Genomic DNA, 27,401 nt, shown 5'->3' on the forward strand with positions numbered 1-27,401 from the left:
TTTGTAGGGACGGATGAGTTTGTTAATTTGACTAACTATCCTAGGGATAATGTTGTAGACAGCCATGGTAGGGAAAGGAACAGGATTAGTAATGCCATGTTTCCAATATACATTCCAAAGTTGCCAAAGAGTTGTGTAAATGATTCCTAGATAGAGGTCAATATCAGTCATTGAATCAGAATGCCATAGATGTCGAAGGGTTTGATATAGACAATCTGGTGAGAAATACAAATATGGAAAGTAGATGGAGAGGACTCCTTGCCAGATTTATTGTTTAATGGGTCACTAAATGAGAAAATGGTAGAGGGAGTCTTCCCCAGAGCCACAAAGAGAACAGGCAGAGGAGTAAGAATTGAGTTTAACAAGAAGTTCCTTATGCGGAATACATTGATTAAGCGAAAGATAAAAAAAACAATATGAGCGTGGGAATACATGACAACTTTCCAAAATTATTGAATTGATAAGGAGAAGAAATTATCACGATTATCCAGTTGAGGCAGAAAAGAAACACGAAGGTTACGCACAAAAAAACGAAGCCAGCGTACGGAGCTTGTGAAGGTATTAATTGAGCCATTCGGAAGACAGGCGTTCTGTATCAGCGGCGGTGCCAGGATATGTGACCACACAAAGGCTTGTAAACACAAGTTAGAAGTTAAAAAGCGCACATCAAAGGTTATGGCATACTACAAGAAAAATTAAATTTGCTTGAAAGTCTCCTTAGGCGAAAATTTATATATTTTATTAGTTATTATGCATTCGTTTTTTTAAACATTACTGCTAACTAAGGGGGACTAAAAGTGTATAAAATTACATATCAATTAAGACAAGAGGGTGGGACTAAAAACCCAAGAGCCTCAGAAGAAAAAAAGGGAAAAAAGAAATAAGGGAAAAAGATAACAAGTGGCTACTCAATAGGCTTCAAAACCATGGACTCCCTCGCATCGTGCACTAGAAGAGTTTGGCAGTGGAGGGGCGAACCAGAGGGCAGTATCCACACTATCTTTCGACCACAGGTAGGAAAGGAACAAAGGAACAAGACTTAATTACCACCAAGGGAAGAGGATAGCAGCCAGACTTGACCAGGCTCAGGATCAGTAGTGTAATCCCCTTCGGGATTACACAGGGTATCAAAGAACCAAAGGATGCGACAGAGAGCAACCCAGAAAGGAGGGCAAGGAGAAGAACGAGAAAGAGGAAAGTCTCCATAAATCGCCTCATTTGGCTAGTTAAAATGTATAGGTCTACAAACGAGCCAATCAAATCAATTACCATATTTTAATAGTTTTACTGGTTATAAGAACTAAAGTTAAGGAACAACATCTGTTCCTTTATGACTCAAATACCAAATACCAAAAACCAAACCCTTAACCAAAACAAATCTTCTTTGACACTCTAAAGAAAATCCAGCAATTTCAACTGAAATTTTAACAAAATATTCCCTTAATACTAAAGAGATCGCCATTGCAAGTTTTACATTAGCAATTAACAACATCAAACGAAGAAAAAACTTCAATGAAGTTAAGCATCTTGTGAAAAAATATGAAAAGAGTGTGGCTCAGGTACAGTTTATTTTTTTTTAAGAAGAAACAATGCTTATTTATACTAAAAGTAACTGCTTCCAGTTTTTAAATTCTAATGTTGCTAAGTCCTTCTTTCAACAAAAGGAAGTTGAAAAATGCGTAATAAATGAAGAACGCGAAAGAGATATATATCACTCAAATATCAAAAGAAAGTATTATCAGTTGGAGGTAAAAAGACATTAATAAAATATCAATGTAGTTACGCAGCGAATATGTTAACCATAAAGAATATATTAATACATTTAGAATGTAACTACTAAAGAACATAGTAGACAAAACGTAAGTCGAGGGTATTCATCATATTATCCATATTGCTTAACAATTTATTTTGCTACTATAGAAAAATGATGAGAGTGGAGTGATAAATTTTACTATCTTTTAATTTATATAATAATATCACTAATCTTTAATGGTATACATAGGGTGAAGGCTGTAGTTATACAGTGCTATTCCAAGTAAATAGCGACTTATGAAATATAGTTTTGCGGTTCTGGCAATGTAATTTTGTGATTTTAGAAACTTAGTTCACGGTCTCTGACCTTAGACTTTGTGCCCATTGCCATTTAACTTTGGGGCCCCAGACAAAAGAGTTTGTGGAGACATTTCTGAAAATGATAATCAACCAAGATTTCCCAGGTACCAAAAATAACACATTTATTTATTAAAAAAAAAAATAAAATAAAAAAAAACTAAAGCATATTCTCTAGATTAAGACATCGCTCAAAAAAGGTAGTTGAATGGCGAATCCACCCTTCGCAATCAGAGGTACTGACTTGTTTTGCTGCTTCTATAATTCGTGGTATAAGATTATCTTTGTCAGTAAGATCATTTCTTTTGATGCCATATTTGATTTTTGACCACATTTCCTCTATTGGGTTTAAAAAAGGTGAATACGTTGGCAAGAACATATACTTATACCCACGCGACACCACCAAATCCTAAATTTCTTTTGACCGATGGATAGGAGCGTTATCCATAATCAAATATCGCCCTTTCATTCCAGCGGCATCCAGCTCATTCATTATTTCATTCAGGAATGCCATAAATTGTTCAGTGCGAGTTCCAACCTTTCCATTTATGCCGATTTCAACATCTGTGTCAAAGTTGATTTTTCTCTTCTTTTTTGAAATTACGGCCGTGGGTTTCTTAACAGAAAGATTTATAATACCAGATTCGCACATGGCACCAGGAATAGTTATGTTTATGCCCCTAATGGTAGTAACAAGCGATTTGGCTGGTGTGCCTTTAATGGATCTACCATAGCACCTCCTCATCTTCATATTAAACCCGGCTTCGTCAATGAATACGCAGTTATTGAAGTAGCTAAAATCGGGAAGATTTTGCCACTCCAAAATTTTCTCTTTTCGCTTTTCAATGGTTTTGGGATCATTTCTTGCCAAAGAGACCATTTGAAACTTCTTCATTGTCAAGTTACAATGCTTTCTCAGATGCTTTCCAATTGCATTGGGGGATGATTTTCATTCCTTCAAAGGCACTTATCAAAGCAGCATGGGCCTGTTCCAAAGTATACGTAGGGTTTGCTTCATAAAGCTCCAAAAAAAAACTTTGTGTGAACTTTGAAGAGCTTCTGGTTACCATACTTTCTTTCTTTTGGCTCAGTAGGGACGGTGGGCTCAGCCGGTTCTTCATCACTGTTTACCTCCGTAATCTCGGCAAATCTATCTTCTTCGACAAGCTTTTGGACCTTAAGGACATAATCTTGTGCAGTTCGCTCCTTGATCCCAATATCTCTGGCAACATGCGCAGTAATTTCTCCTTCAATTAAGCATCTATAAAGGAGACGATTAATTTGCTCTTCTGTATACTTGCGGTAGCCAGTTTTAAAAAGACGATTGGCCAGAGATGGTTGTTCTTTTTTAGGCCTTCCACCAGAAGTTTGAGCCTTTTTTAGAGCAGAGATATTGTTTGATTTAGATACTCCGCTAGGTCTGAAGGTAGAAAAGACCAAAAAATTTTCCTGCCCATTGTTACTAGAAGACCATTCCATTGATGCACTGGTAAGTAACTGATTGGTAGGCTGAGGACATTGAACTCTAGCATGGATATCTTGAATATCATTACCAGCATGGGAAGGGAGGATATCTTCCATAGGTGTACATCTAGTAGATTTGGAATTCAAGAGGGTATTGTGCTTGTCCATAACAAATTAATAGGTTTGATTAGATGATATTATGTAGATATCAAAAACAGAATTATTGTGAGTGAATTGTTGACGATAAGCTTATCTCCTCAACTTACAAAGGTTTTAAAAGTGATAATTTGGTATTGTTGCTGCTTCGGTAAAGAAAGCCAACCAGTCAATCTAATGTGTTTATATACATTTTTTCTCAAATTGCGCACTTGAAAAAATATGCAAAGCCCGATAATTGTTTGAGGAATTTTGGTTGGTTGTCATTTTCAGAAATGTCTCCACAAACTCTTTTGTCCGGGGTCCCAAAGTTAAATGGCAATGGGCACAAAGTCTAAGGTCAGAGACCGCGAACTAAGTTTCTAAAATCACAAAATTACATTGCCAGAACCGCAAAACTATATTTCATAAGTCGCTATTTATTTGGAATGACACGGTAGTAACGATACTATATTTAGCAATGGCGAACAGGTAAGCTGGCATATCTATAAATTTCTTCATAAAAAAAAAAAAAAAACTACAGCCAATCTAAAAGAAAAAAATAATTGATAGATGGAGAAACTTGCCTCTCAGACCTCTGATAGTGCGTATAATGGAAGTTCACCAAGCTACTTTGGAGATAAATATAATTGCAGGCCCTATGCCCTATGCCCTGCATTCAAATGAAATTGATATATCAGGAAACAGCCATGAAAGAGAAACCAAGTGGCTGGATTGTTCTTCTTCTTTTGATGAGAGATTGTGAGTATTACTAAAACATAATAAAAAATTGTATCAGTATTATTAAGAAAAATATACATTATAGACAATTATCAGGTATTATGTATCAATCTCAGTTACCAAATGAACTGAACTTGGAACCAGTGGTGTTTACAAATAAAATTTCAAACATGATGCAACAATGGAAAATTGTACGTAATATATTAATATAGAAGCTTGAGTTACAGTAGTTTAAAACCTAATATTGTTGAATAGAGCATTGTAAAGAAAAGGATATACTATCCACCCCTTTTGACTGATTCAGTTCAATTAAGTTTATCTATGTTGCTAACTTTCGTCACACAGACAGTTTTTCATCAAACAAGAAACGAAAGTTACATTCTATCAAAGAAGCAACCTGAGGCTGATTATACTGTCCAAAATGTGAGTATATTGCTAGTTTATTTGTTCCCAGTTCAAGATTTGATTTCATTTTTGTGGTTAGTATTCTTTCTTTTATCTTTTTTTTTGTTCTATAATTCATTATAAAATAATAGGAATAAATCTTGATACACCAATTGTAAAAGCACCAAAAGAGTCATGAATGACTTTATTTTCTTATTTGAAAACATAGAAATTGGTTGTGGAGAGATTAAACCTAAAGGAACGTTACCAGCACTTTTGGAAGAAGACCGTTGCCGAATTGCTGAGGTTATGAAACGACAATTGAATGTTAGAATTACGAAGTCTAAATCAACAAAAGAATTACGAACATTTGGCTTTCTTTTTTTCAGATATTGAAGTTGAAATGTATACTACGGAATTTAATAAAACTAGCGGGTATCAGTTGTACCTTTTACCGAGCATAGTTTTACCAACAACAGCAAAGACATACGCAAATATTGATTTATCTCTTGGTTTTTTTCTTGCATTTAAAGTATATAATCATACTTTTTATTGATTTACTTCTAACAACTAACGTTGCTGTTCTTTTTATTATTAGAAAATTATGATGGAGTCTTTACCAAAAGATAGCAATGCAGAAAACTCATACGATTAAGAAGAATTTTATTTAAAAAAAATTAAAAAATGACCAATGAGCACATAGCATTTATATATGCTGTTTTGCCCTGGCCAGATCGCTATGGAAAAAAAAGGAAAGAAAAACCCTTTTGGGATAAAAGGGAAAATGTTAAAGTATATGTATAAGTGATGATAATTAACTATCAGAAAATCGTTGTTGTATTGAAAGAAGATGATGGTCAGAGGGTTCAGGGATTTGGGAGTGAAGCTAGATAGTCCATCTCCAAGCAGAATTGCACATATGGAAGGCCAGCGTATGAGCCAGGCATCAATTGATTTTTTCACTTTCTTCGTATGGAATGTTGATGGTAATAGATTCAAGAGATAAGAGAGTGGATCTTCAATAGATTTGGGCATCTGAAGGCGGTTGTGCATATGTAAACAAGAAAAACTATGTGAGCGTGTGAAGAGTTCGTTTAGATGGAAGGGGCAGGCTTGGGGTTTACCAAGAGATAACCAACCAAGTCGCCATCGCACGCAACGAAACCGTTCTCTTCTTGTCATTGCAGAAAACTCATACAGTTTTCATGATTATATTCCTATGATAAAGCCGAGTGTTGCATTTACTGATGAATAAACAAGCTAGTGTCGCTTGAAATAAAAATAAATTATTTTCATCTAGTTCTTTGCCATGTCTTCAAAACTAATAAAGCATATTTTTAGACATTGTCTGGTAAAAAATAATTTATATCTAATAATATTGAATATAGCAATAATATATTATTATTAAATCTAAGAGAACTCGCCTTAGAATGTATGAGAATCAATTTGTTCAAAGCTAGAAATAAAATATAAAAAATCTATCTTATAGCTTGTACATAGTATATTGTATGATGGACATTGTTTATTGTCAAAGCAGTAATACGAAATGCTTTAGTATATTTCAAAGCTTCATAATCTTTGTTACTTTATTCTATTGAACGTGTATGTGTGTGTGTGTGTGTGTGCGTGTGTGTGTGTGTGTGCGTGTGTGTTTGTTTTAATATATCATACACTGTAATAGATTTTTTTTTTTTTTTTTTTTTTTTTTTTTTTTTTTTTTGATATTCACCTTCTTTTTATACGACCCTGTTACTAAAATTCTAAAAACTTACACCTATATGAACAATAATAATAACAACAGTTCAAGTTAATCATCTCCATGGACATCTACTCTCCTCCTTCAATGACTAGTGTTTTTGAAACCTCGTTTTACGTCTTCTTCTTGGTTTAATAGCGACTCAAATATGGCAGCGTGGCATCCTGATGCTACTTTCACGCTATCGTTCTCAATACTGGAATAATATTCCTACATTTCTGAGTTTTTTTTTATGTCGACTTTTGGATGAGTTTCAGTGTCATTACTACCTATTCAAGTATTTTCAACAAACCCTTTGTCCCAATATGATCCACAAAAGCTCAACTATGTTGTCTAACTTTCTCAACAGACAGGACAAATGAATACACTGCTTCATAAAAAAAACTTTGATAACTCAAGTACAGGTTCCTTATATTTACCAAAGCTTGGAATAGCAAACGAAAGCTTTTCTTGTGATGTTTTTTTTATCACTCTTAAACAACATGAATCCAAAATTTTCGACACTTCAACTCTACTAAAGAAGAGTAATATATAAAACAGTAAAGGTTAGAATGCAGGACAGTTTTAAACCAACATTTATTAAAGGATGTTCGCCATTGTAAAGTAAAATTTGGAGATAATTGTTTTTCTGATACATTTTGATTATTTATATTCCTAATTAGATATCGATGAGTGCTTTAAAAAGAAACAACATGAAATAGTACACGCTGATTTTAGCCAATCCTTTTTCTACAGAATGTCGATGAACACAGCTAAACTCCTAATCAGTAAAGCACTACGTGAAATGATTATTGTATAAATTATAAAATGGAGTAATAATTTTTTTTTAAAAAAAAATATACCTCATCAGGAGATATACTAATGTAACTATGATTTATTCAAAAGTGACAAGGACATATTCAGAAATAAAAACTGGTTTAGAAGTACTAAGTGGAGCACTTTCGAAAGCATATTAGAAATATTTTAGATATACTTGATAGCTGTTATTTTGCAGATCTATACATTGTCATAAACAATGAAAATACCCTCCATTCACAAAAAGGAATTAAAGAAAGCATATATATAGGAAAGAGGATTTGTCTATGCATAATTACCCTCTTCTTCTCTTATATTTTCCGTTCCTGAATCCAATTGAAGATTATTAGGCAAAAAAAAAGGTCTTTTGAAGTAATGTAACCTGTAAAAAAATAAAATCACAAGATCAAATTGATGAGACTGTTAAACAGTAATTTGAGAGATTACATTAAACACTTAATAACAACTTTTTTCTTTTTTTTTCGAACCTTGTTTACATAAAGAAAAGAAAAATCTTTAAATAAACTATGTTTTTTTTATTTTTTTGACAAAGAACTTGACATTTCACTAAGCAAATCAAATTTTATGTAGAGTGAACTTTGTTTTTTTTATTCGGCGAATAATTTAATGATAATGAAAAAAAAAAAAAAAACTTTTTTCCTTTTTTGCTTTTTAGATCATGTCAAATAAAAAACAATCAAAGAAGAATTCTAATGTCCTTCTAGGTTTTCTAGATGGTAAAATCGAAATTGACGACGATGCCTATGCTACAAAACTAGGTGGCTTACCTGTAAAATCTTATTTAATTATAATTGTATATATTTTTGATTTCATATTAATCGTTAAACATGTATAGGTCTGGCTTGATCCTAAATCACCACCTTCTTCTAAAGTTTGTAAATGTCATAATTGTGGTGACCCTATGTACCTTATATTTCAAAGCTATGCTCCATTATCTGATTCTCCTTATCATCGTGTGTTTTATGTATGGGGTTGTAATAAGCGCTCCTGTATGAGAAAGGAAGGAAGGTAAAAAAAAAGAAAAAAAAAAGAACAATACGTATAATAAAGTCATTTATCTAACATATTGTAACTCGTTTTTTAAAAAATAATAATAATAATAGTTTTTCTGTAATTCGTTCACATATGATAGATGAAGGATATTTAAAAGCACAGAGACAAAAAGAAGAGGAAAAGCGTAAACGAGAAGAAAAGAAAAAAGCAGCCGCAGCTAAAAATCAACAGGCATTCGGACAAGGATTTCAATTAGGCGATTTATGGGGTAATTCAGCTGGATCCTTTGGAAATCCTGTAACTGGTAATGGATTTGGTATGATTAAAGCTTCCTCTAAACCAACGACAGCAGCTTCCATTGTTGCATCTACATTACCGCCCAAGAAAAATACAGACCAACAAGCAGAACAACTTATAGAAAAAATGAGTCAATTAGGCATTCAACAAGATCCAATTGATACAAGCACACTTCCTTTTTTCCCTGGATACTATCTTTATGTTGATGATGAAGTGCTTGATGATTCAATGATGGGTATTGATCTTAGTCGATACCAAGAATATTTAGATATGGAAAAAAACTTACTTATGGAAATGGATGAAGGAGAAGTATGGCAAGGAGAAAGATATGAGAAGCAACAATTGCCAAGAGGCGTTGATAAACAATTCAAGAAGTTTACAGAGAGAGTCGAATATGCGCCTTCTCAGTGTGTTAGATATGAATTTAATGGACATCCCTTATTTTATTCTGCCTTACAACCTCAACAGCAACAATTAATAACAAGTCCATGCAAATATTGCAATGGACCTCGTGTATTTGAATTCCAATTGATGCCCAATATTTTATCCATTTTACCTACAACTGAATATGCAGCTAAGGAACAACCTACGACGAATACAAAAAATATGGATCCAAAGACTTTATTAGATAGCTGGAATATCGGTATGGAATTTGGTACTATTTTAGTATTTGCCTGTCAAAAAGACTGCCATCCAAGTTCAATAGATGATATTGCTTATATGGAAGAAGCTGCTATTGTACAATATGAGACTGATTAAAATAAATTATGTACAAATGAAAATCACAATTTTTATTTAAAGAAAATAATAATAAGAATATCTGTGTCATCATCTTTAACTCATTTTATCTTTTACTTGCTGACTTGCTTTATCTTTTGCTTCATCCACATAGTTAGCAGCTTTCTTAGCATTAAGTTTAGTTTCATCTTTCACTTCATCCATTTTATGATCAGCTTTCTTAGCACCAATACCTATAGCTTCCTTTGATTTCTCAATCATGTTCTCAACTGTCTTTACACCATCCTTCATAGTATCCATAATTGTCTTTTCAGAAGGAGCCTTATTCTTCAAATCTTGAGCTGTATCAACAGCTTGTTTTTTATATTGTTCAGTCTTTTTGGAAGCAAGGTTAGCCATATCTTCAGCGGCATCCATACCTTGACCCACCTTGTCACCCAAGTCTTTAGTAGTATTAGAAGCAGTATCCTTCCATTCTTCTGCTTTCTTTGCAGCTTGATTCTTCCATTCTTCTGTCTTTTTTGAAGCTGCCTCACCTAAATTTTCAGCACCGTCAATGGCATCAACTAATTTTTCACCAACACGCTTATTTACATTATTTGTTGAGTCCTTTAATTGTTCAGCAGCTAATGAAGCTTGATCTTTATATTGTCCAACCTTTTCCTTTGCATCCTTTGTAAAATTTTCAGCATCTTTCATTGTAGCATTCACTGTTTTATTTGCACCTTTGCTAGTGTCATTAGCAACTTTCTTTGCTTTATCTGCTACTGTTTCACGACGAATAACGGAAGTAATATGAAGTGAAGAAGCAGGGATATAAACAGATTTGGTAGCCGTAGCACGACTGATAGCACCAAAAAGAACAGTAGTAGATTTTGTTAAAGAGGACATCCTTTTTTTTTTTATAAATAAATAAATAAATGAAGAAATAAATAAATTACAAAAAAAAAAAGAAGTTGAAGAGACAGGTTACTTTATATACTATTATTATCAAAAGAATTATTTTCTTGTTTATTGCATAAACAGTTATGTCATGATGATCTATAGAAGAAATGTCAAAGTCACTGACAACGGAACTTCAAATTTAGTGTATCATCATCATCCATTTCTACATTGAATGAGAGAAAGTTTACATAGAACAATACTTACAGTAGGAAGAAGAACCTTATTCTATCTCCATATCGTGGTACTATCTCCTTTTCTTCTTTATTACTGATATATTTATATAAAAAAATGCATTGTTTCATAACAACTATTTATTGCATAGTCATGAATTTCTGATGCTATCAGTTAATGGATATGAGTGCCTGAATATACGTGTTATTTTAGTGTGTATTTATGTCATTATTAATTGCTAGCAACAGTAATATACTAATTTGTATATGGTAATAATAATCATGACGCTATGTTTTTTTTTCTCCTTTCTCAAGCAAATTTAATAATACATGTATTATACAATTTATGTATATTATTAATATGGTAGTACATTACTGTAATATGATTGGATGTTTATCATTTAATTAAAAAAAAAAAAATTGTCATCATCATTTATTTATTTATTTATTTTTTTTCTTCATTTTTATAACAAGTTGTAGACAAATTCAAAATGAATGTGGAAAGTAGCCCTGAGAAAATACCCAATATACAAAGAATAAGTCAAAATAATACAGCAACTTATAGAGATTTAGTTATTTTTGAAGAGCGATTACGAAGCAATATGATCAGACTACTAAAGAGAAAGAGAAAATATGAATGTAATTATTAATACATGTTGTGTACTTCATAGCTCATTTCCGTGAAGTATTGCTTGTTAGTTTATTCATTTCTTTGTTCTATTTCTTCTATGCTGTATTTATTGATCCAAGCAAAGTAATTTCTTTTTCTTTTTTTTTTATGCTGCTGATTATTTATCTTCTTTTCTTTTAATCAGAAATTTATAATTCATCTATTGAATACGGTAGCTCTTTTAAGCATAGCTGGAGGATTAGTCTTCTTTTATCAATCTGGAATGTATTCAGAAAAAATAGTTTATGCTCAAAAGTAAGATGCTTAAATCTATATAAATGTTTTAACTCAACACTATTTTTTTTTAATAGATTTGTTCCTCATTGTAATAATTCATTAGCTTCATTTAATTTAGAATTTAACAAAGAACAAAGTGGCGGATTAAGTTTCTTAAATAAAATACCGAAAAAATTCCAAGAAGGGTTTGAAGCATATCGTAAACAATATCATGCAAGAAAAAAGGCAAGACAGGCAAAACTAAAAAAATCAAAAAATAATAGTAAGAATACCACAACTACTACCACAACTAATAATACAACAGCAGCACTATAAATAAAATAAAATAAAAAAAAAATAAAAAAAGGAAAAAATCTATTTTATTAAAAGGGAAGGGGATTTTTTTTCTAAAAGTCTGTCACTCTACCACCAAAACTCCAATCATTGTGCTTAACAGGCTCAGTTTTAGGTCCATTAACTTCACCTGTTTTCGGATTTACATCACCTTCAAATTCAGGTTTTGGCTTTTGAATTACATCATTATGCATTTCATTAGTACTATTAACATCTTCTAATTGTTTCTTTCGAATAAGATCCAACATTTCTTTTTGTTGTTTTTTATTTCCTAAAGGTATTGGACCTGGTCTGTTTAAGGAAGTATATGTACGTCGTACTATTATTGATAAATTTTTAAGCATTTTTTTTTTCTTCAAAGATATAATGTGGAGTTGAAAGAAAAAAAAAAAAAAAAAAGAAAAAAAAAATAAAAAAATAAAAAAACCGGGGCCTCAATTTTATTTGAATGCATTTATACATTTTCGGAAATACTTGACAAGATTTAACTTTAATATTTATAAGGTCTGATCTCCACACCTTAGAAGCAAGTATGTTCCTTTAACTCATATGTTTGAATACTATCCAATAGTTGTTTATAGTGTTTATTGGGGAAAAGAAAATTAAACACGCAATGATAGTCATTCAAAGTATCCTTCGTAGCCTCTTTCACTATACTTTGTACAATTCATTATAAGCGTCTGAAGCTATTGAGCGTCCTTCGTTATTCTCTATTAATATGCTGTACATGCAATAATAACTCGGGGAGGATAATGGCTTGGTTAATTAATCTCTTTTGTAAAAGAAAATGAATATTTGACTTGTGACATCCACTGTGATATTATTGAATACAAAGAGGTTTTTGGTTAACTCTGTTTTTCTTTTTCCTTTGACTAATAGTGTAGTTCTTACTCAATTCTTTATATCCTTAATTCTTCTTAAAAAAAAAAATACCAGCCATTTCTTTGATCAAACTTTAGCAATTATGATATGTTCAGAGCCTCATATTCATCGGTATTGTAAATACAGATAACGCTACTTTATCTTAATACTTTAAAACTCTACTTGCTTCATATACATATTAAAGTCTATAAAAGAGACATTTAAGAAAGAATCCTCCATTATATACCTTCTTCTTAGTTTTTATCAAGCGCATTCATTAGCATTAAATCATAATTTTGATGTGTTTATTGATTAGTTCAATATTTATCTTGTTTTTTTTTATAACATTAAATGTCACAATTTATAATCTTTTTATTTCTTTTTTTTTTAACTGTGATTGGTTTTATAACCTTTCCTTTAATGTCATGGAATTGACTCCATCTATTTTACACAAAAACAAAATTTTTTGTTCTTTTTTTTTTTTTTTTTTTTTTTTTTTTTTTTTTTTTTTTTTTTTTTTTTTTTTTACAAGGTTGTCACTAACTTTTGTTTAAATTCCTGTTATACATGATTAATTGTTGCCAATCTTTTATATAAAAGTAACATGTTGTCTAGAAAATCTTGTTACAATTAAAAAATAAAAATAGAAGGAGTGGCTTTTATTTTATTTTTTGTTACAATTGAATAAATGCTGCATGTGATATCATATTTTGTGTTTCAAAGTTTATTTCTACAATTTTATTTTATTTTATTTTATTTTATTTTATTTTTTTTTTTCTTTTTCTTTAATTGTTAACAACAAATGACAAGTATAAGAAAAAAGCCTTTAAAGGTTGTAACAGATAGTGAAGATGATCAATCAGATAGGAAATATTTGAATATTACGAATAAAAAAGGTCCAAGCACTATTCTAGAAGAGAATAAAAAGCAAAAATCAGCAGTAATTAGATATTCAGGATTCTCCCATGTTTTACCTATTCATACTGTTACAAAAGCTTCTATATTATCAAAAGAGGCACCGCCAGAGAACTATAATGGATTCTTAAGATTAGGAAGTAATAAAGTGTAAAATAGAATATCAATATGTAATAACTAATATCTTCTTCAAAATAGTGCTTATCTTAGGTGCAAGTAATATTCGGTTGATTATTGAAAATTGGATGAAATATGGTTTATTAATTGGATCCCCTCACAGTCATATACCAGTTAAAGATTTTGTCTTTTCCTTTATTGCTTGGTTATCTGTCCCAATTAGTTTAATTATCTCTTTTATGCTTGAATTTGGTATGAGTAAATTAGCTACAACTGCCAAGGATGCAAAGCCAGATTTCTTGAAGAAGTTAACTATTCTCGAAAGAGTTGTCGCTGTCACTCATTTATGTCATCTTTTATTCTTGCTTACTTTTCCATCTTATATTATTTATACTCAAATATATCATCCAGTTGGTAAAAAAAAAAAAAGTCTTCCCACATAGAGCCTATTTTTTATTTAGTATTACTTACCTTTTTCTTATATATTTCATGCAGTTGGCTCTAGTGTCCTTTTTATTTGCTTAATTGCTTTCTTAAAGTTGACTTCATATGCTCTTGTAAATCATGAATTACGTCAATCTTATGTTGCTAAAAAATCAGAGGAATTTTATACAGAAGATGCCAGTTATCCAAATAATATCAATATAAAAAATCTTTTATATTTTTTCTTTGCACCTACTTTATGCTATCAACCTTCTTATCCTCGTTCTCAAAAGTTTCGTAAAACATTCTTTATGAAACGTGTTGGAGAATTGGTCACTTGTTTAGCTATGATGTATGTCCTTTCTGAACAATATGCAAAACCTACTTTAGCAAATTCAATTAAAGCTCTGGAGGATAAAGATATAGTTACAATCGTAGAAAGAGTCTTAAAACTATCAACTACTGCTGTTGTCATTTGGCTTTTAATGTTCTATGCTTTGTTTCATGCCTTTTTAAATGCATTAGCAGAGGTATTAAGATTCGGTGATCGTACCTTTTATTTAGCTTGGTGGAATTCTGGTAATCTGGTGACTTATTGGAGACTATGGAATAGACCGGTTTATCTTTTCTTTAAACGCCATGTCTATATCCCTGCTGTTCAACGTGGTGTTCCTCCTGCTTTGTGTCAATTACTTGTCTTTTTCGTCTCTGCTGTCTTGCATGAAGTCCTTGTCGGTATTCCAACACATTCAATTACCGGATTTGCTTTTTTTGGTATGCTTGGACAAATTCCTTTAATTGCTTTTACGCAAGCAATAGAGAAATGGAGAGGAAAAGGTACTTCTCTTGGCAATACAATCTTTTGGTAAGTAAAAAAGAGAGAAAAGAATTAGTTTCTTTATAACGATTGTTAACAACTTACCACCTTGTTTGTTTGTTTTTTTGTTGGTTGGTTGGTTAGGATAACATTTTGTGTTGTTGGTCAGCCTACAATTGCTTTACTCTATTATTATCAATGGACAGCAACTCATAAAATTACAAATAGTACTACTTGAGTACACATATTCCCATGCTTTCATATGAAACTTATTTATTATTTACTGTGTATGTTTTCAAATAAATGAAAACGAACAAAAAAAAAAAAAAAAAGTGCCTTTCAATTATATACTTTATCGATAGGACAGGTTATTGCTTTAACCCGTTTCATATATCAAATTTTATACAACTCAAATAATTTAATGTGCATTTTTTTTTTTTTTTTTTTTTTTTTTTTTTTTTGGTCTCGAAGCTTCATAGTAGCTCTTGTCCTTCTTCCTATACACTTTACTAGCAATAATTCTAATAATGAGTATTATTACATACTGAAAAGAATACATTACAGGCTTTTACGTTCGTTTTGTTCTTTGGTTTAGATTTTATCTTGTTGAAAGTAGAATCAAAGCATTCCACTTGTTTGACTGCTCTCATAAATGCACACAAACATATATAAATATATATATTATCAAGGTTCATTACAAAGTAAAACATTGTAACTCGACTACTATGGAGTATATTTAAATTCAAGAAAGGAAGGAAATAAAAGTACCTATCCTCTTAAACCTGACATGTTCTTGTTTACTCCACTTCTGTACGGGTATCAGTAATCTTGATTGGCAAATCATAATCTGACACTATAAATGTATATGTATTTGTAATCTAACTCTTGCAAAATACTAGAAGAGAAAGATTTACTTTGCTTCTATACATTCTGATGACATGTGCCTCAAAAAGTTCAATAATATATAAAAGCATCCTCATGAAAAAAGTAAAAAGTATTTAGTAAAGCTTTTAACTCTTCTAAGAAATTAGTTTATCATTACTATCTTGTACAGACTTTACTGTAGGTAATGAAAAAGGGGTGTTTTTTTTCTTTTTTTTTGCTGGCCCAACCTATTTTCTTTAGCTGTAAACATTACAAACATAAATAAGCATAAAGATTGGGGGCTTGACAAAAAAAAAGGCATAAAATATGTGTACTATATCTTTTAAATACAGGAGCTTTTGCTACAGAGAATGAACATTAGGCGGATAACAATATATTAGCATTTGTGGCCATTTTAATAACTTATATCAAAACTCAAACTGTAAAGAAGTATGTAGACAAAGCTAGAAAGTGTATCGAAAGAAGAAGCAAATACGCAGCTTTAGAAGAAGTTGACAAAAGTAATGATATTGTTGTGGAATCTGCCCATTCCAAAAAGAAGAAGAAGAAAAAAAAGGAAATTAAAAGCTATTTGAGGAATAAATTCAATTATTTTCAACATATCATAATAGGGAGCTTGGTACGACTTTGAAAACTACCATTACTCTCTTTAATATAATTGAAATTAGTATAAACGTCTGTTGTGGCACAATCTCTGTAATTTAAATTTTAAGGTACAAACGAAAAAAATAAAAAAACAAAATAAAATAGTAATTTTTCCTTTTTTTTTTTTTTGTAACTTATTCTTCTATATTCGCACAGTCATGGCAGTTAATAACAAATATTTACTTCAGATGTCCACTGATATTCAGGAAGCACGCATGAAAGCCACTTTCTCAGTAGGCTCTATGCTTTACTTACTTCGTGGAGGTCCTGAAGCAATAAAAAAGTTAAATTATGTGAGGAACATTATAGAGCAGGAATCATTATTTGATAAATCAAAGATACCTTTTCAAAATCGGCAAGAAGTAATATATATATATATATAATGCAAATAGATATATTTTGTATATCTAATTAATATTTTATATAGCAATTATATCAATCTTTACTTGTTTCAAAAAGATTAATCGATTTAGTCGATGAAAAAAAATTAGATGATGAAGAGTTTTCTACTTTATTTAAACAACTTGAAATAATGACACCTGTAAACGATTATTTTACATAATATAACTGTTTAATTAAAAGAGGAAAAAAAAAGTTAACCTATTTTTCTCTTTTAACTACCATAGCTTGCTCTTCATTATTCAGGTATAATATGCATACATCAAGTAATTCATTTACATATACATTTATATATACCATATATAGCCTTTATGCCTGTTATAAAATCACAAGGTACTACTGAACAAGTAGAAAAATGGTATAATGCCTCAAAGAGACATGCTATTATTGGTTGCTATGCTCAAACTGAATTAAGGTACACAACTTCTCATCAAAATCAATGTATATATACAGTAAATGCATTCATAGTTTTCTGATTTTCCTTTGATATAGTCATGGCTCAAATGTGTTAGGTTTAAACACTTTAGCTATTTTTGATCAAACCACTGATGAGTTTGTCATCCATAGTCCTGATTTAACTGTGATTATTCTTATCATATACTATTCAACTGTCTCAGTAAGGGTTTTATATATTAACAATAACATATATATATATATATTTTTCTTTAGGCCGCTAAATGGTGGGTTGGTGGTTTAGGAGTCGCAAGCACCCATGCTGTAGTGCAGGTATAGATATCTTATTTGATTCTTTAAAGCATTATTCCTAAGAATTTTTGGCTAGGCTCAATTAGTTATCATGGGAAAAACATATGGTCCCCACCTTTTTATTGTTCCAATCAGATCTCCAAGTAAAGGAAAAAAAAAAAAGAAGTTAACCTATAAATATAAAGGATAAAAAGTACTCATGTATACAAACATATATATATATATATATATGATTCATAGTTGATTTGAAACCATATAAAGGTGTACAAGTCGGCGATATTGGGCCCAAAGCATATGGCGGTTTTGCTGCAGTTGATAATGGCTGTAAAATCTTATATATATACAATATACAACATAAAAACTCATTTACTTTTTCCTCCCGCTTTTTTTTCTTTCTTTCTTTCTTTCTTTCTTTCATAGTTGCTCTCTTTGATCATGTTCGTATCCCTCGAGAAAACATGCTTATGAAGTTTGCTAAAGTCACAAAAGAGGGGCAATATATACCTCCTGTTCATAACAAACTTTCTTATGGTAGTATGGTTAAGCTTCGCGTCGATATTGTGGCAGATGCGGGCTGGAAATTAGCAAAGGCAATCACAATAGCCATTCGTTATTGCACAGTCCGTCGTCAATTCTATGATCCACCCAGTCAAGATTCAAGCAAATTATCTTCCTCATTAGAATCTCAGGTTATTTCATATTCTTCAGTACAGCATCGCTTGATGCCTCTTCTAGTTACTGCTTACGCTCAAATCATCACAAGTGAAGAACTGTATAAACAGTTCAATACCTTCATGCAACAGTTAGAATCCAATGATGCTCATTTGCTTCCTGAGATCCATGCTACTTCTTGTGCTCTTAAAAGCTGGAGTACACGACGCTCAACAGAAGGTATTGAAGAATGTCGCAAGACAATGGGTGGACATGGTTATTCAATCTTTAGCGGGGTTGCTAATCTTTTTGCAGACTTTGTTCCTTCCAACACTTATGAAGGGGATAATTTTGTTTTGGCACAACAGGTTGGACGTTTCCTCTTGAAACAACTCGAGCATATGGTTCAAAATGGAAAGGTCACCTCAGATACTGCTGATTATCTTTACACACTTACAGTAGAGAAGGATATGACAAAACCATTTGTTTTCTACCAAGATGCGGGCCAGCAAATCTTGGACCCTAATGTGCAACTCAACATTTTTGCTATACGTTCTGCTCGTCTTGTAGCTAACCTTGGACAGCAATTACAAAATGGGCGTGCTTGGTCTGATTTAAACATGGAATGCTGGACAGTTAATCTTGCTCATGCTGAGTATTTAGTCTTGAAGAGTCTGATCAACAAAGTTAAAGCAATTGAAACTAGTACAGAGTATGCCAGTTTAGGTTCCATATTAAAATCTGTTTCTGATTTGGTAATATATATATATATATATGTATTTATATACAACACAAATGCGATTTTCTTTTTTAATGATTTCTCATTGTGTAATTTTTTTTCTCTCCTCCTCCCCCTCTTTTTATTTTTTTTTCTTTCTTATACTAGTTTTGTCTTTCTACTTTAGGTTATACTTCTTTAGCCACATTTTTATCGACTTGTACTATTCATCCTTCTGAACTTAGTAAGTTAAATGAAAAATATAGGCAAGTCATTTCTCGTATTGCTGTTGATGCTGCTTCTTTAACTGACAGTTTTGAGTTTACGGATAAAGAACTCAATTCTGCCTTGGGTCAAAGTAATGGCCGTGCCTATGAAGCTCTATGGGAAGCTGTTCAAATGAATCCTGTTAATCATAAGGCAGAAAATACTAAACTTAGTGTAAGTGTATATGCGAAAACTCAAAGTAGTAGCCGTTTTACCAAACATAAATATATACATGTGTATCATAACTTTTATATTTATAGAACTTGGTTTTACAAATCCTTCATCGGGGAAGTAATCTTGATTATATTAAATCTGCAAAACTATAACAAAAAATTTTAATATTTTCCTTGTATAATTTTATGCAAAAAAAAAGCTAAATATCGTACGACATAAATTTTCTACAAATGATATAATGTAACTTTATTTTTACATCAATTTTATGTATTAGTTTTATTTATACATTTAAAGTATTTACATTCAATGTTAAAAGAATAAAATAAAGGGAAACAATGTCTAACGTATTAATGGAAAAAGGGAGATATAAGTAATGTGAGTGTCTACGCGTGTATATATACTATATACAAGGGAGCATGAAAATGAAGACAAATATATAAATACATATATAAAAATATGTATATAATATAATATATATGAGATAAGAATAGCTTTAAAATATATATATATACATCTATATATTTTAAGATAGGGCTTTCTTGATAGCTTCCTTTTGAGCATCAGTTAATGAAGTAGGGAACTTCACTTCATAAGTAATAAGTAAGTCACCTTTTCTACCTGTCTTTGAGTTAGGCATACCCTCATTAGGTACACGAGACTCTTGACCAGAATGAACCACTGATTTGGTATTATTGACACTTAAAGTACGATCATCAAGAGTCTTAATTGTCTTATGAAATCCAGTTAAAGCTTCGACTAATGTAAGTTGAATGGTAATACGTAAATTATCACCTTCACGTTTATATACACTATGAGGTTTCTCCTCAACAACAAATTCAATATCTTGAGTTTGGCCATTTTCTAATTCATCGCCTTCACCAGGAAACCTAATCTTTGTACCCGCCTTCCAACCAGGTTTTACATTGATTGTTAAAATTTTATCTGTTGTCACAGGACGACCTGTAGCGCCATCACGTAATTTACGAGTCACCTTCAAACGCTTTACTACACCTTTATAAAGATCTTCTAATGAAATGGGAAGAGGACGCTTAATGGCAGGAGGCTTTTCAGGTTCTCCAAAGTGAGATTGTCGTTGATGTTGTTGTTGCTGTCTAAAACGACGACTACTGCCACCACCAGGCATACCACCGGGCATACCGCCACCAGTGCTGCTTGAAAATGAGAAGCCACCAGGCATATCATCCATACCTCCCATGCCTCCCATGCCTCCACCGAATGAGGCAAAGAAGTGTTTGAAAATATCTTCAGCATCAGAAGGATGAAATCCACCACCTGGACCAGTTGATGTGAAATGGAAGGTGCCGCCTCCAGGGAATCCCCCAGCAGCGCCTCCTCCAGGAAAACCTCCAGCACCACCCTCTTCCGGCATTGGACCGCGACCTTTTAATCCTTCTTCACCATATTGATCAAAGATGGCTCGCTTATTTTTATCGCTTAATACTTCATATGCTTCACCAATTTCTTGGAATTTTGCATTAGCTACTTCAGATTTATCTTTATTTCTATCAGGATGCCATTTTAATGCTAATTAAAACAAGAATATAAGTAAGTATATAACGTTTGCTTTACATAAACGGTTTAATTACATTACCTAATTTACGATATGCTTTCTTAATAGTCTCATCATCTGCGTCTCTTGGAATACCGAGAATAGCATAATAATCTTTACCCATTTTATTTTATAAAAAAAAAAACAAAAAACAAAAAACAAATAACAATAAAAAAAAAAAAGAAACAAACATGGGATTTATATATTTTAATATGCAAACTGACTTCTTTCCAGTGTGTTCTATTCCATTAACCAATAAAATACCGTATATTCCCTTGAATTACTTAACTTTTAAACTCCACATTTCGTTATCATTATTCTTACTATTACTACTACAAACTACTAGAAATAACCAGAAAAACGCTATACTTTTTATAATAGCTTTATTGTTATTTTCCTCTCTTTTATATTACATATTAGAGAAGGAAAGATATAATGATATAACAAACACAATCAAAGGAAAAAAAAATATATTTGAAAAAAAAAACTATTTAAGATCTAGGCTTTTCCTTCTTTTCCTTGTACAAAGCAAGAAGAGAGACACCGGCAACCTTGACGACCTTGAAACGGACACCAGGAATATCACCAATAGCGCGACCCTTACGACCGAAACCAGCGATCAAAACTTCATCGTTTTCATCAACATAGTTCAAACAACCATCGTTGGGGACGAAAGCAGTGACCTTCTTACCATTCTTAATGAGTTGAACACGAACACACTTACGAATAGCAGAGTTAGGTTGCTTGGCTTCAACACCAATCTTTTCAAGAACAATACCCTTAGCGTGAGAAGAACCACCGAAGGGAGAAGAACGGAAAGCAGTACCAAGAGCTCTCTTCTTGTATTGTTTATCAGCCCAACGTTGATCACGACGATGAATACGGAGCTTACGAGCTGCGTTCAAACCTCTAGGTTGTCCCTTACCTATTAATTAATTTCCTAATGTTAATTACATACTAGTAAGGTCAATTTATGCATCAAGAGATATAAAATTTATAAGACATTGTGTATGTGTATGCGTGTGTGTGTGTGTGTGTGTGTGTGTGTGTGTGTGTGCAAGTTGTAAGTTTTTTCTTTTTTTTTTCTTTTCTTTTTTTTTTAATGTTTATTCTTTCATTTAGTTGGTTGTTACAGCTTAAATGCATGTTATGGTCATGAATCAAATGTGTTTCTTGTTAATTTTAAGTAGGGTCGATTATATATAAATATTAAATCAAAAAATAAATTGATATCTATCCATCCATATAGCTTTGTATCCTTTAGTTCATTTATTTTATTACTGAATCCACTATATCCTACAAATAAATCTATATCTCTTGATGCTTTGTCTTTATTGATGCTTACCCATTATTGCTAGATAATTTTAGAAGAAGGTTATTATTGAGTCCCCACAGACTTTGGCATAATATTTTCCAGGCAATACTTTACACTATTTTGAATAGATAATAAAAGCCGGAAAATATAAAAGAGTTCGGATCGGACTATTCAGACTCCGATACTCTTTTCCTTTTTTTTTTTGTGCCTGAATAATAAGAATATAAAAAAGGAGGAAGGCCTTTTATATACATCTACATTATATAATTATAGTATATGTATAATGCTTTATTTATTTTTCAGCAGCAAAAATAGTGTCGAAAATATCTTTCACATATTCATAAACTTGATCAATTGATTGGTCACAGGAAACCTATGTATATAATATGAATTATAACTATCTATAATACGAATAATATAAAGCATATTCACATAAATATTACCTTCTTCACTTTATCTTGTTTTTCAAATGCTTCAATAACAGGCATACTAGTATCCTTAAAGATAGCAAAACGTTTTTTAATAGACTCAATATTATCATCTACACGTCCAGAACTCTCTCCTCTTTTTAATAATCTCTTTAACATGACTTCTTCAGGACATTCAAAGTACAACACTAATTTCGAAGGCACAACTACTTCTTCAAATTTGATAGCTTGATCCATTTTACGAGGAAAGCCATCAATTAAGAATCTTTTTTGTTTACCCTCAGCAATTGCATCTTTCATAGCTTGTTCTAAAAGTGCAATCGTAACTTCCATAGGAACAATTAGTCCCTCTTTAATATAATGATTAATTAATTCTCCATATTTTGATCCTTCACGTTTTTGTTCAGCACGTAATAAGTCTCCCGCTTAAACAAACAAACAAACAAAAAAATGTTATTTCAAATATTTATGTCTCCTCCTTTTATTATTTAATTTTACCTGATAAATGAACAAATCCATAATCTCTTTTCAAATTTTCGCATTGGGTCCCTTTACCAGCACCTGGACCACCCAGAACGAAAACAACTGTAACTTCATCAGAAGAAAAAGCAGGTATAGGCTTATTTTGTTGTGCTTCCCTTCTTGCTTTTACTTCAGCTATTTTTTTCAACCTCAATGCTTCTTCTTCCTCTGCTGTAGTATATTCTTTTCTTCTAGGCATAGCTATAATGATATTAAGCTAACTTTTTTTTTTTTTTTTAAGGAAAAAAAAAACAGAAAAGAAAAAACTTACTTTTTCCTTCTCTAGATTTAACTAAAGTATAATAGGCGGTAAAACCCATGGATGCAACTGCTAACATTGCTGCAATACTGGGTCGTCCATTATTAGATGGTGTAGGAGGTGGAATGGCAGTTGAATAAAAGCGATGAGCTGTAGTGCGCCGAAAATTAACATTAACTAAACGATGACTATTATGAATAATGTTACGAAACATGATGTATATAAAAAAAAAATTAAATAAATATGAACTGTAGAATAATAACAAGTATTTTTATAGTCTGGCAATTTTTATTTTCATTATTATTATTATTTAACAAATAAATGTTATGCCCCGGCATTTTCTTTTTTTAATATTGATATTTGTGTGTATAAAAAGCAAATCAACTGGGTTTTAAAGTTTGACAGGAGGCAGACAAAAAAAAAAAAAAAAATTATCTGGCAGGACTAACTTTATAATTGTCAATAGGTTTAACTTGATCTAAATTTCTCTTCCACTCTTTTGTAACAGGTTCATGGACATTATTCCAAATATAGTCAGGCACTTTATTTTCAAAATTACTTCCTTTATCCCATTTTGTTTGTTTGAACCTTTGTTCTATTTCTTTTTCATCTGGGTTCCATTGTTTAAACTTGTCTTCATATTCATATTCCCCCAGTTCTTCAGTTTTAAAGCTTTCGCCTTCATTCATCTCATCTTCATTTGAAATAGAAAAGGATCCTGTATCCTCGTTCTTATTTGCAGCATCCGTATAATGATCATAGTGTTGTGATGTATCGCCTGAATCTGAATCATATTTATTCTTCAAGACATTCATATCCTGTTCAATAAAATTTGAACGAGTTTTATTTATACTATGATCATTTAAAGCCTTTGACTGATCAGGAGATGTCTGAGGCTCTTCTGTATCAGAGACAATATGATACGGAGTAGTATCATCATGAGCCATTTTGTTACTTATTGGAATTTCCTGAGGAGGAGGAGAAGTAGTAGTAGTAGTAGTAGCTGTTGTTGTATTTGGCGGATGATCCACATTATTAGCAGTACCTGCTTCTTCTTGACATTGAGCTGTTGCTCCTTGTGATAAGGGTCGAGGAGGTGGGCCTTCATTTTGATCGAGATTATTATCATAATTTCCACAACAGTTGAATATAAAAATGAAAGCTTGTTTAATAGTGTTAATGATACCGGGCATGATAGCTACTATATATATATTAGATGAAAAAAAAAAAAGAAAAGAGAAAGAGAGAGAGAAAAAGATAAACGCAGTGTAATTTCTTTCTTTTGCATAACTAAAAAAAAAAAAAAAAAAAAAAAAAAAAATAGATGATAAAATACACTATTTTGTACAAGCCTAATATTATTTATCATATGTATTTATTATATATAATTATTACTTGAACATATAAATGTATATATCTTTATGAATCATCAGCAAGTGCTATTAATTCATGAAGTATATCATAACATTCATTTAATAAAGCAACACAGATAGCTTGACCTTCCGGTATATTTCCTTCTTCATCACAAAAAGTACCATTCACGCGCATGTTATCTATACTTGCTAACTTTAATTGATAACTATTGTTCATATTTAATCATACAAGTAAAATTAGTTGTAATACATGTTTCATTTTCTTTTTTTTTTTACTCACGGATAAAGATCTCTAACTAATTAATCGTGTATATAAAAATAAGTATTAGCATACACACATATATATTCATTTATATGTATATATTTATATAATCCTATCTTTTTTTATACCTGAATCAGGTTTTCCCCATTTAGTGACTTCTATTAAGCATTTTCTAACCGTACTAAGTTGGTTATATACAGGCATTAATGCTTCTGCTACAGGTACATTTTCACTTAACATTTTAGCCATAATACGATAGCATCCTCTTAATAAGAAATTGACTACTGCTTGACCTTCTGGAATGATATCTGAATTTGGATCTTTGAAATGTCCTTCTGTTCTTAATTTTTCAATATCTTGTAATTGTAACTATTGAATCAGTAAAAGGAAAGTTTAATTTTTTTTAGATGAAGCCCCTTGATTTTTTTTTCTTTCTTTACATGGTATGCATATAAATCTGTTTCTCGTAAAGTCCATTTATGTGTCAACGCTAATCGATCCAGTTGAGTTCTAATCTTTTTTAAACGATCTACAATTGGAATGAGTGATTCTGAGATATTATTATTTGTAGACACTTTCAAATCCTGTGCCTCTTCATGTAATTGCTCTAGTAACCCTTCAATAAGCTCCTTTCCCTTTGGATTTAATTTAAAAAGTTCAACCTTCGTATTGTCTAATTCACGTAACTTTTATACTATTGGAGTTTGTAAAGAAAAGTAAATAAATATTGGATGAATTTACATACCTTTTCTATTATTTCTTCTATTTCAGTCTTCGAATACCCGTTTGTTTTCTGAGCCAAAAGCGCCAACTTTCTTCTTATACTGAGCAGTTCCTGGTGTAATGGTTTCCTATTACTCATTATCAATATTTGATACAACTCATCTCTCTTCTTAAGTATCTAATAATAATCATTCTACTTACAATACATCCGAAACATCTTGAATATTTGATAATAGCATAGATAAAGCTTGATCTATTATATATATGAATATGTATAATATTCGACATTTTTTTTTTATTTTATATATTGCTGCTCTTTACTGCATTTTTCTAGTTTATACTTTAAAACATTAATAAAACATGAATTGCTCGAATCAGAATAAAGAATATTTTCAATGTCCTTTAATCTTTCTTGGTTCTCTAGTAATATTGTATCTGTATAAGTTCCCATATGTGATATTTGCTCTAAATAACGCTAATATAATGTATTTTTAAGTTAACAAGGTGAGAAAAATGAAAAGTATAGATCTATGTTGTATACCTCTACTGTGACTAACTGAACATATACAGCAGGACCTAATAAAAATATACATACAAATATATGTACATATTTATATATAGTAGATTTTAAGTATATATTCAAATATAAATATCTATTTTTCTTTTTAATCGATAAATAATAAAAAAAAAAAGAAAAGAAAAAGCGTGATAGTTTCAATACATTACTTTCTCTACTTCTGCCAATGGTCATAAAGAATAAGGATAAAAGAGCCATAATGTCATCCAATACATCATTGAGTCTATTACGAGAAACAGGATTCCAAATATCACCTGTGCGAATATTGTTAACCAACTCTACTTGCTTTTCGGTTTCTTTATAAAGTAAGACGATTAGATCTTTATCTGGATATGAATCTCTATCTTTCTTTAATGCATAAAGCTTATGTCGAATTGTAATGAGGTTTTCTAGTATTGGTATTTCTTTTTAAATAATAATCAAGGTCATTCATGTGATGATTTTTATTATTTACAATATTCTTTTACCTTCAGAAGGTACAATTAACATGATGAATATAGTGTAAACTAAAACAAGAAAATAATAATAATAATAAAAAAGAATGAAATTTATTAAAGAAAAAATAATAATACGTTTCTTTTTTTTTTTTTTTTTTTTACTGAATAAAATTTTAAAAATTCCATTTTAGCACAAAACATTGTATTGTTCGGGTCAAATAAATAAATATTTATATTTATACAGATATATAAAAAAGGAAAGTCGACAAAGACATGACAATGAATATTACCAGCATCAGCTGCATATAATTGCTATAACAAGTGTTTGTCCCATCGACAGTTATTGACTGGAATACGCAAATAAGGTCAAGTTAATACTAATTGAGGTATTTGAAAGTTCCTAAGGCTGTATTTTCAACACATTTGTTAGCTGTGATAAGGAATAGATTCATCTGTATTTTAAGCAAAGTTTTAATATTTTCTTAAAAGGGTCTTTCTTTATTGTTATCCTCATTACTGGCCTTTAAAGATCTAGACAGCCACTTTAGATTTGTGAACAGGCTATTTACG

The 27,401-nt window shown here is 31.2% G+C and overlaps 16 protein-coding genes across 16 annotated transcripts; 6 read left to right on the forward strand and 10 right to left on the reverse strand.

Annotated features, from left to right (window-relative positions):
* Positions 1 to 12: 12 nt before the first annotated feature.
* BX663DRAFT_411268 (uncharacterized protein) lies at positions 13 to 267 on the reverse strand (the record flags this gene model as incomplete). Its single annotated transcript, XM_051522295.1, has 1 exon — positions 13 to 267. A coding segment is annotated over one exon (255 nt), but the record flags the coding sequence as incomplete, so codon positions are not given.
* Positions 268 to 1,039: 772 nt separating this feature from the next.
* Positions 1,040 to 1,198, reverse strand: BX663DRAFT_444062 (uncharacterized protein; the record flags this gene model as incomplete). Its single annotated transcript, XM_051523601.1, has 1 exon — positions 1,040 to 1,198. A coding segment is annotated over one exon (159 nt), but the record flags the coding sequence as incomplete, so codon positions are not given.
* Positions 1,199 to 4,189: 2,991 nt separating this feature from the next.
* On the forward strand, positions 4,190 to 5,146 carry BX663DRAFT_490429 (uncharacterized protein; the record flags this gene model as incomplete). The annotated part of the gene is made up of 5 exons (XM_051524952.1): positions 4,190 to 4,200; positions 4,282 to 4,470; positions 4,535 to 4,640; positions 4,795 to 4,872; positions 5,063 to 5,146. The coding sequence occupies 5 exons, from the start codon at positions 4,190 to 4,192 to the stop codon at positions 5,144 to 5,146; spliced, it is 468 nt and encodes a 155-aa protein (XP_051377907.1).
* Positions 4,926 to 5,443, forward strand: BX663DRAFT_274452 (uncharacterized protein). The gene is made up of 2 exons (XM_051521968.1): positions 4,926 to 4,928; positions 4,986 to 5,443. Exon 2 carries the CDS (start codon positions 5,159 to 5,161, stop codon positions 5,387 to 5,389), a length of 231 nt encoding a protein of 76 aa, XP_051377908.1. The 5' UTR covers positions 4,926 to 4,928; positions 4,986 to 5,158; the 3' UTR covers positions 5,390 to 5,443.
* Positions 5,444 to 5,739: 296 nt separating this feature from the next.
* Positions 5,740 to 6,018, reverse strand: BX663DRAFT_416944 (uncharacterized protein; the record flags this gene model as incomplete). The annotated part of the gene is made up of 1 exon (XM_051522359.1): positions 5,740 to 6,018. A coding segment is annotated over one exon (279 nt), but the record flags the coding sequence as incomplete, so codon positions are not given.
* Positions 6,019 to 7,885: 1,867 nt separating this feature from the next.
* Positions 7,886 to 9,492, forward strand: BX663DRAFT_274627 (programmed cell death protein 2). Its single transcript, XM_051521969.1, has 4 exons — positions 7,886 to 7,971; positions 8,061 to 8,174; positions 8,241 to 8,413; positions 8,509 to 9,492. The coding sequence occupies exons 2-4, from the start codon at positions 8,064 to 8,066 to the stop codon at positions 9,452 to 9,454; spliced, it is 1,230 nt and encodes a 409-aa protein (XP_051377910.1). The 5' UTR covers positions 7,886 to 7,971; positions 8,061 to 8,063; the 3' UTR covers positions 9,455 to 9,492.
* A 1-nt stretch (position 9,493) lies between these two features.
* Positions 9,494 to 10,324, reverse strand: BX663DRAFT_462639 (uncharacterized protein; the record flags this gene model as incomplete). Its single annotated transcript, XM_051523977.1, has 2 exons — positions 9,494 to 9,702; positions 9,970 to 10,324. The coding sequence occupies 2 exons, from the start codon at positions 10,322 to 10,324 to the stop codon at positions 9,530 to 9,532; spliced, it is 528 nt and encodes a 175-aa protein (XP_051377911.1). The 3' UTR covers positions 9,494 to 9,529.
* Positions 10,325 to 10,997: 673 nt separating this feature from the next.
* BX663DRAFT_526474 (Spo7-like protein-domain-containing protein) lies at positions 10,998 to 11,846 on the forward strand. Its single transcript, XM_051529905.1, has 4 exons — positions 10,998 to 11,187; positions 11,235 to 11,302; positions 11,364 to 11,473; positions 11,530 to 11,846. Exons 1-4 carry the CDS (start codon positions 11,040 to 11,042, stop codon positions 11,768 to 11,770), a joined length of 567 nt encoding a protein of 188 aa, XP_051377912.1. The 5' UTR covers positions 10,998 to 11,039; the 3' UTR covers positions 11,771 to 11,846.
* On the reverse strand, positions 11,728 to 12,160 carry BX663DRAFT_526478 (uncharacterized protein). The gene has a single exon (XM_051529906.1). The coding sequence runs from the start codon at positions 12,130 to 12,132 to the stop codon at positions 11,842 to 11,844; it is 291 nt and encodes a 96-aa protein (XP_051377913.1). The 5' UTR covers positions 12,133 to 12,160; the 3' UTR covers positions 11,728 to 11,841.
* A 1,257-nt stretch (positions 12,161 to 13,417) lies between these two features.
* On the forward strand, positions 13,418 to 15,240 carry BX663DRAFT_526481 (MBOAT, membrane-bound O-acyltransferase family-domain-containing protein). Its single transcript, XM_051529907.1, has 4 exons — positions 13,418 to 13,704; positions 13,763 to 14,095; positions 14,177 to 14,969; positions 15,066 to 15,240. Exons 1-4 carry the CDS (start codon positions 13,452 to 13,454, stop codon positions 15,157 to 15,159), a joined length of 1,473 nt encoding a protein of 490 aa, XP_051377914.1. The 5' UTR covers positions 13,418 to 13,451; the 3' UTR covers positions 15,160 to 15,240.
* A 1,333-nt stretch (positions 15,241 to 16,573) lies between these two features.
* BX663DRAFT_274771 (acyl-CoA dehydrogenase/oxidase C-terminal) lies at positions 16,574 to 19,225 on the forward strand. The gene is made up of 10 exons (XM_051521970.1): positions 16,574 to 16,813; positions 16,879 to 16,992; positions 17,078 to 17,096; positions 17,157 to 17,265; positions 17,343 to 17,430; positions 17,520 to 17,576; positions 17,632 to 17,698; positions 17,796 to 17,879; positions 17,976 to 18,961; positions 19,112 to 19,225. Exons 1-10 carry the CDS (start codon positions 16,610 to 16,612, stop codon positions 19,124 to 19,126), a joined length of 1,743 nt encoding a protein of 580 aa, XP_051377915.1. The 5' UTR covers positions 16,574 to 16,609; the 3' UTR covers positions 19,127 to 19,225.
* A 663-nt stretch (positions 19,226 to 19,888) lies between these two features.
* BX663DRAFT_556253 (uncharacterized protein) lies at positions 19,889 to 21,059 on the reverse strand (the record flags this gene model as incomplete). The annotated part of the gene is made up of 2 exons (XM_051531702.1): positions 19,889 to 20,910; positions 20,978 to 21,059. The coding sequence occupies 2 exons, from the start codon at positions 21,057 to 21,059 to the stop codon at positions 19,889 to 19,891; spliced, it is 1,104 nt and encodes a 367-aa protein (XP_051377916.1).
* Positions 21,060 to 21,426: 367 nt separating this feature from the next.
* Positions 21,427 to 22,284, reverse strand: BX663DRAFT_546771 (40S ribosomal protein S23; the record flags this gene model as incomplete). Its single annotated transcript, XM_051530976.1, has 2 exons — positions 21,427 to 21,860; positions 22,281 to 22,284. The coding sequence occupies 2 exons, from the start codon at positions 22,282 to 22,284 to the stop codon at positions 21,427 to 21,429; spliced, it is 438 nt and encodes a 145-aa protein (XP_051377917.1).
* Positions 22,285 to 22,542: 258 nt separating this feature from the next.
* On the reverse strand, positions 22,543 to 23,399 carry BX663DRAFT_444018 (adenylate kinase-domain-containing protein; the record flags this gene model as incomplete). Its single annotated transcript, XM_051523600.1, has 3 exons — positions 22,543 to 22,623; positions 22,694 to 23,103; positions 23,177 to 23,399. 3 exons carry the CDS (start codon positions 23,397 to 23,399, stop codon positions 22,543 to 22,545), a joined length of 714 nt encoding a protein of 237 aa, XP_051377918.1.
* A 391-nt stretch (positions 23,400 to 23,790) lies between these two features.
* BX663DRAFT_526498 (uncharacterized protein) lies at positions 23,791 to 24,687 on the reverse strand. Its single transcript, XM_051529908.1, has one exon. The coding sequence runs from the start codon at positions 24,650 to 24,652 to the stop codon at positions 23,891 to 23,893; it is 762 nt and encodes a 253-aa protein (XP_051377919.1). The 5' UTR covers positions 24,653 to 24,687; the 3' UTR covers positions 23,791 to 23,890.
* Positions 24,688 to 24,809: 122 nt separating this feature from the next.
* On the reverse strand, positions 24,810 to 26,923 carry BX663DRAFT_526500 (uncharacterized protein). The gene is made up of 10 exons (XM_051529909.1): positions 26,862 to 26,923; positions 26,544 to 26,798; positions 26,359 to 26,393; positions 26,139 to 26,292; positions 26,019 to 26,070; positions 25,840 to 25,945; positions 25,535 to 25,780; positions 25,223 to 25,463; positions 25,113 to 25,128; positions 24,810 to 25,038 (listed from the first exon to the last, which is right to left on the reverse strand). Exons 1-10 carry the CDS (start codon positions 26,881 to 26,883, stop codon positions 24,879 to 24,881), a joined length of 1,287 nt encoding a protein of 428 aa, XP_051377920.1. The 5' UTR covers positions 26,884 to 26,923; the 3' UTR covers positions 24,810 to 24,878.
* Positions 26,924 to 27,401: the final 478 nt, after the last annotated feature.

Source organism: Cokeromyces recurvatus (assembly GCF_025118155.1).
Source record: "Cokeromyces recurvatus strain NRRL 2243 chromosome Unknown BX663scaffold_47, whole genome shotgun sequence".
Classification (NCBI taxonomy): domain Eukaryota; kingdom Fungi; phylum Mucoromycota; class Mucoromycetes; order Mucorales; family Mucoraceae; genus Cokeromyces; species Cokeromyces recurvatus.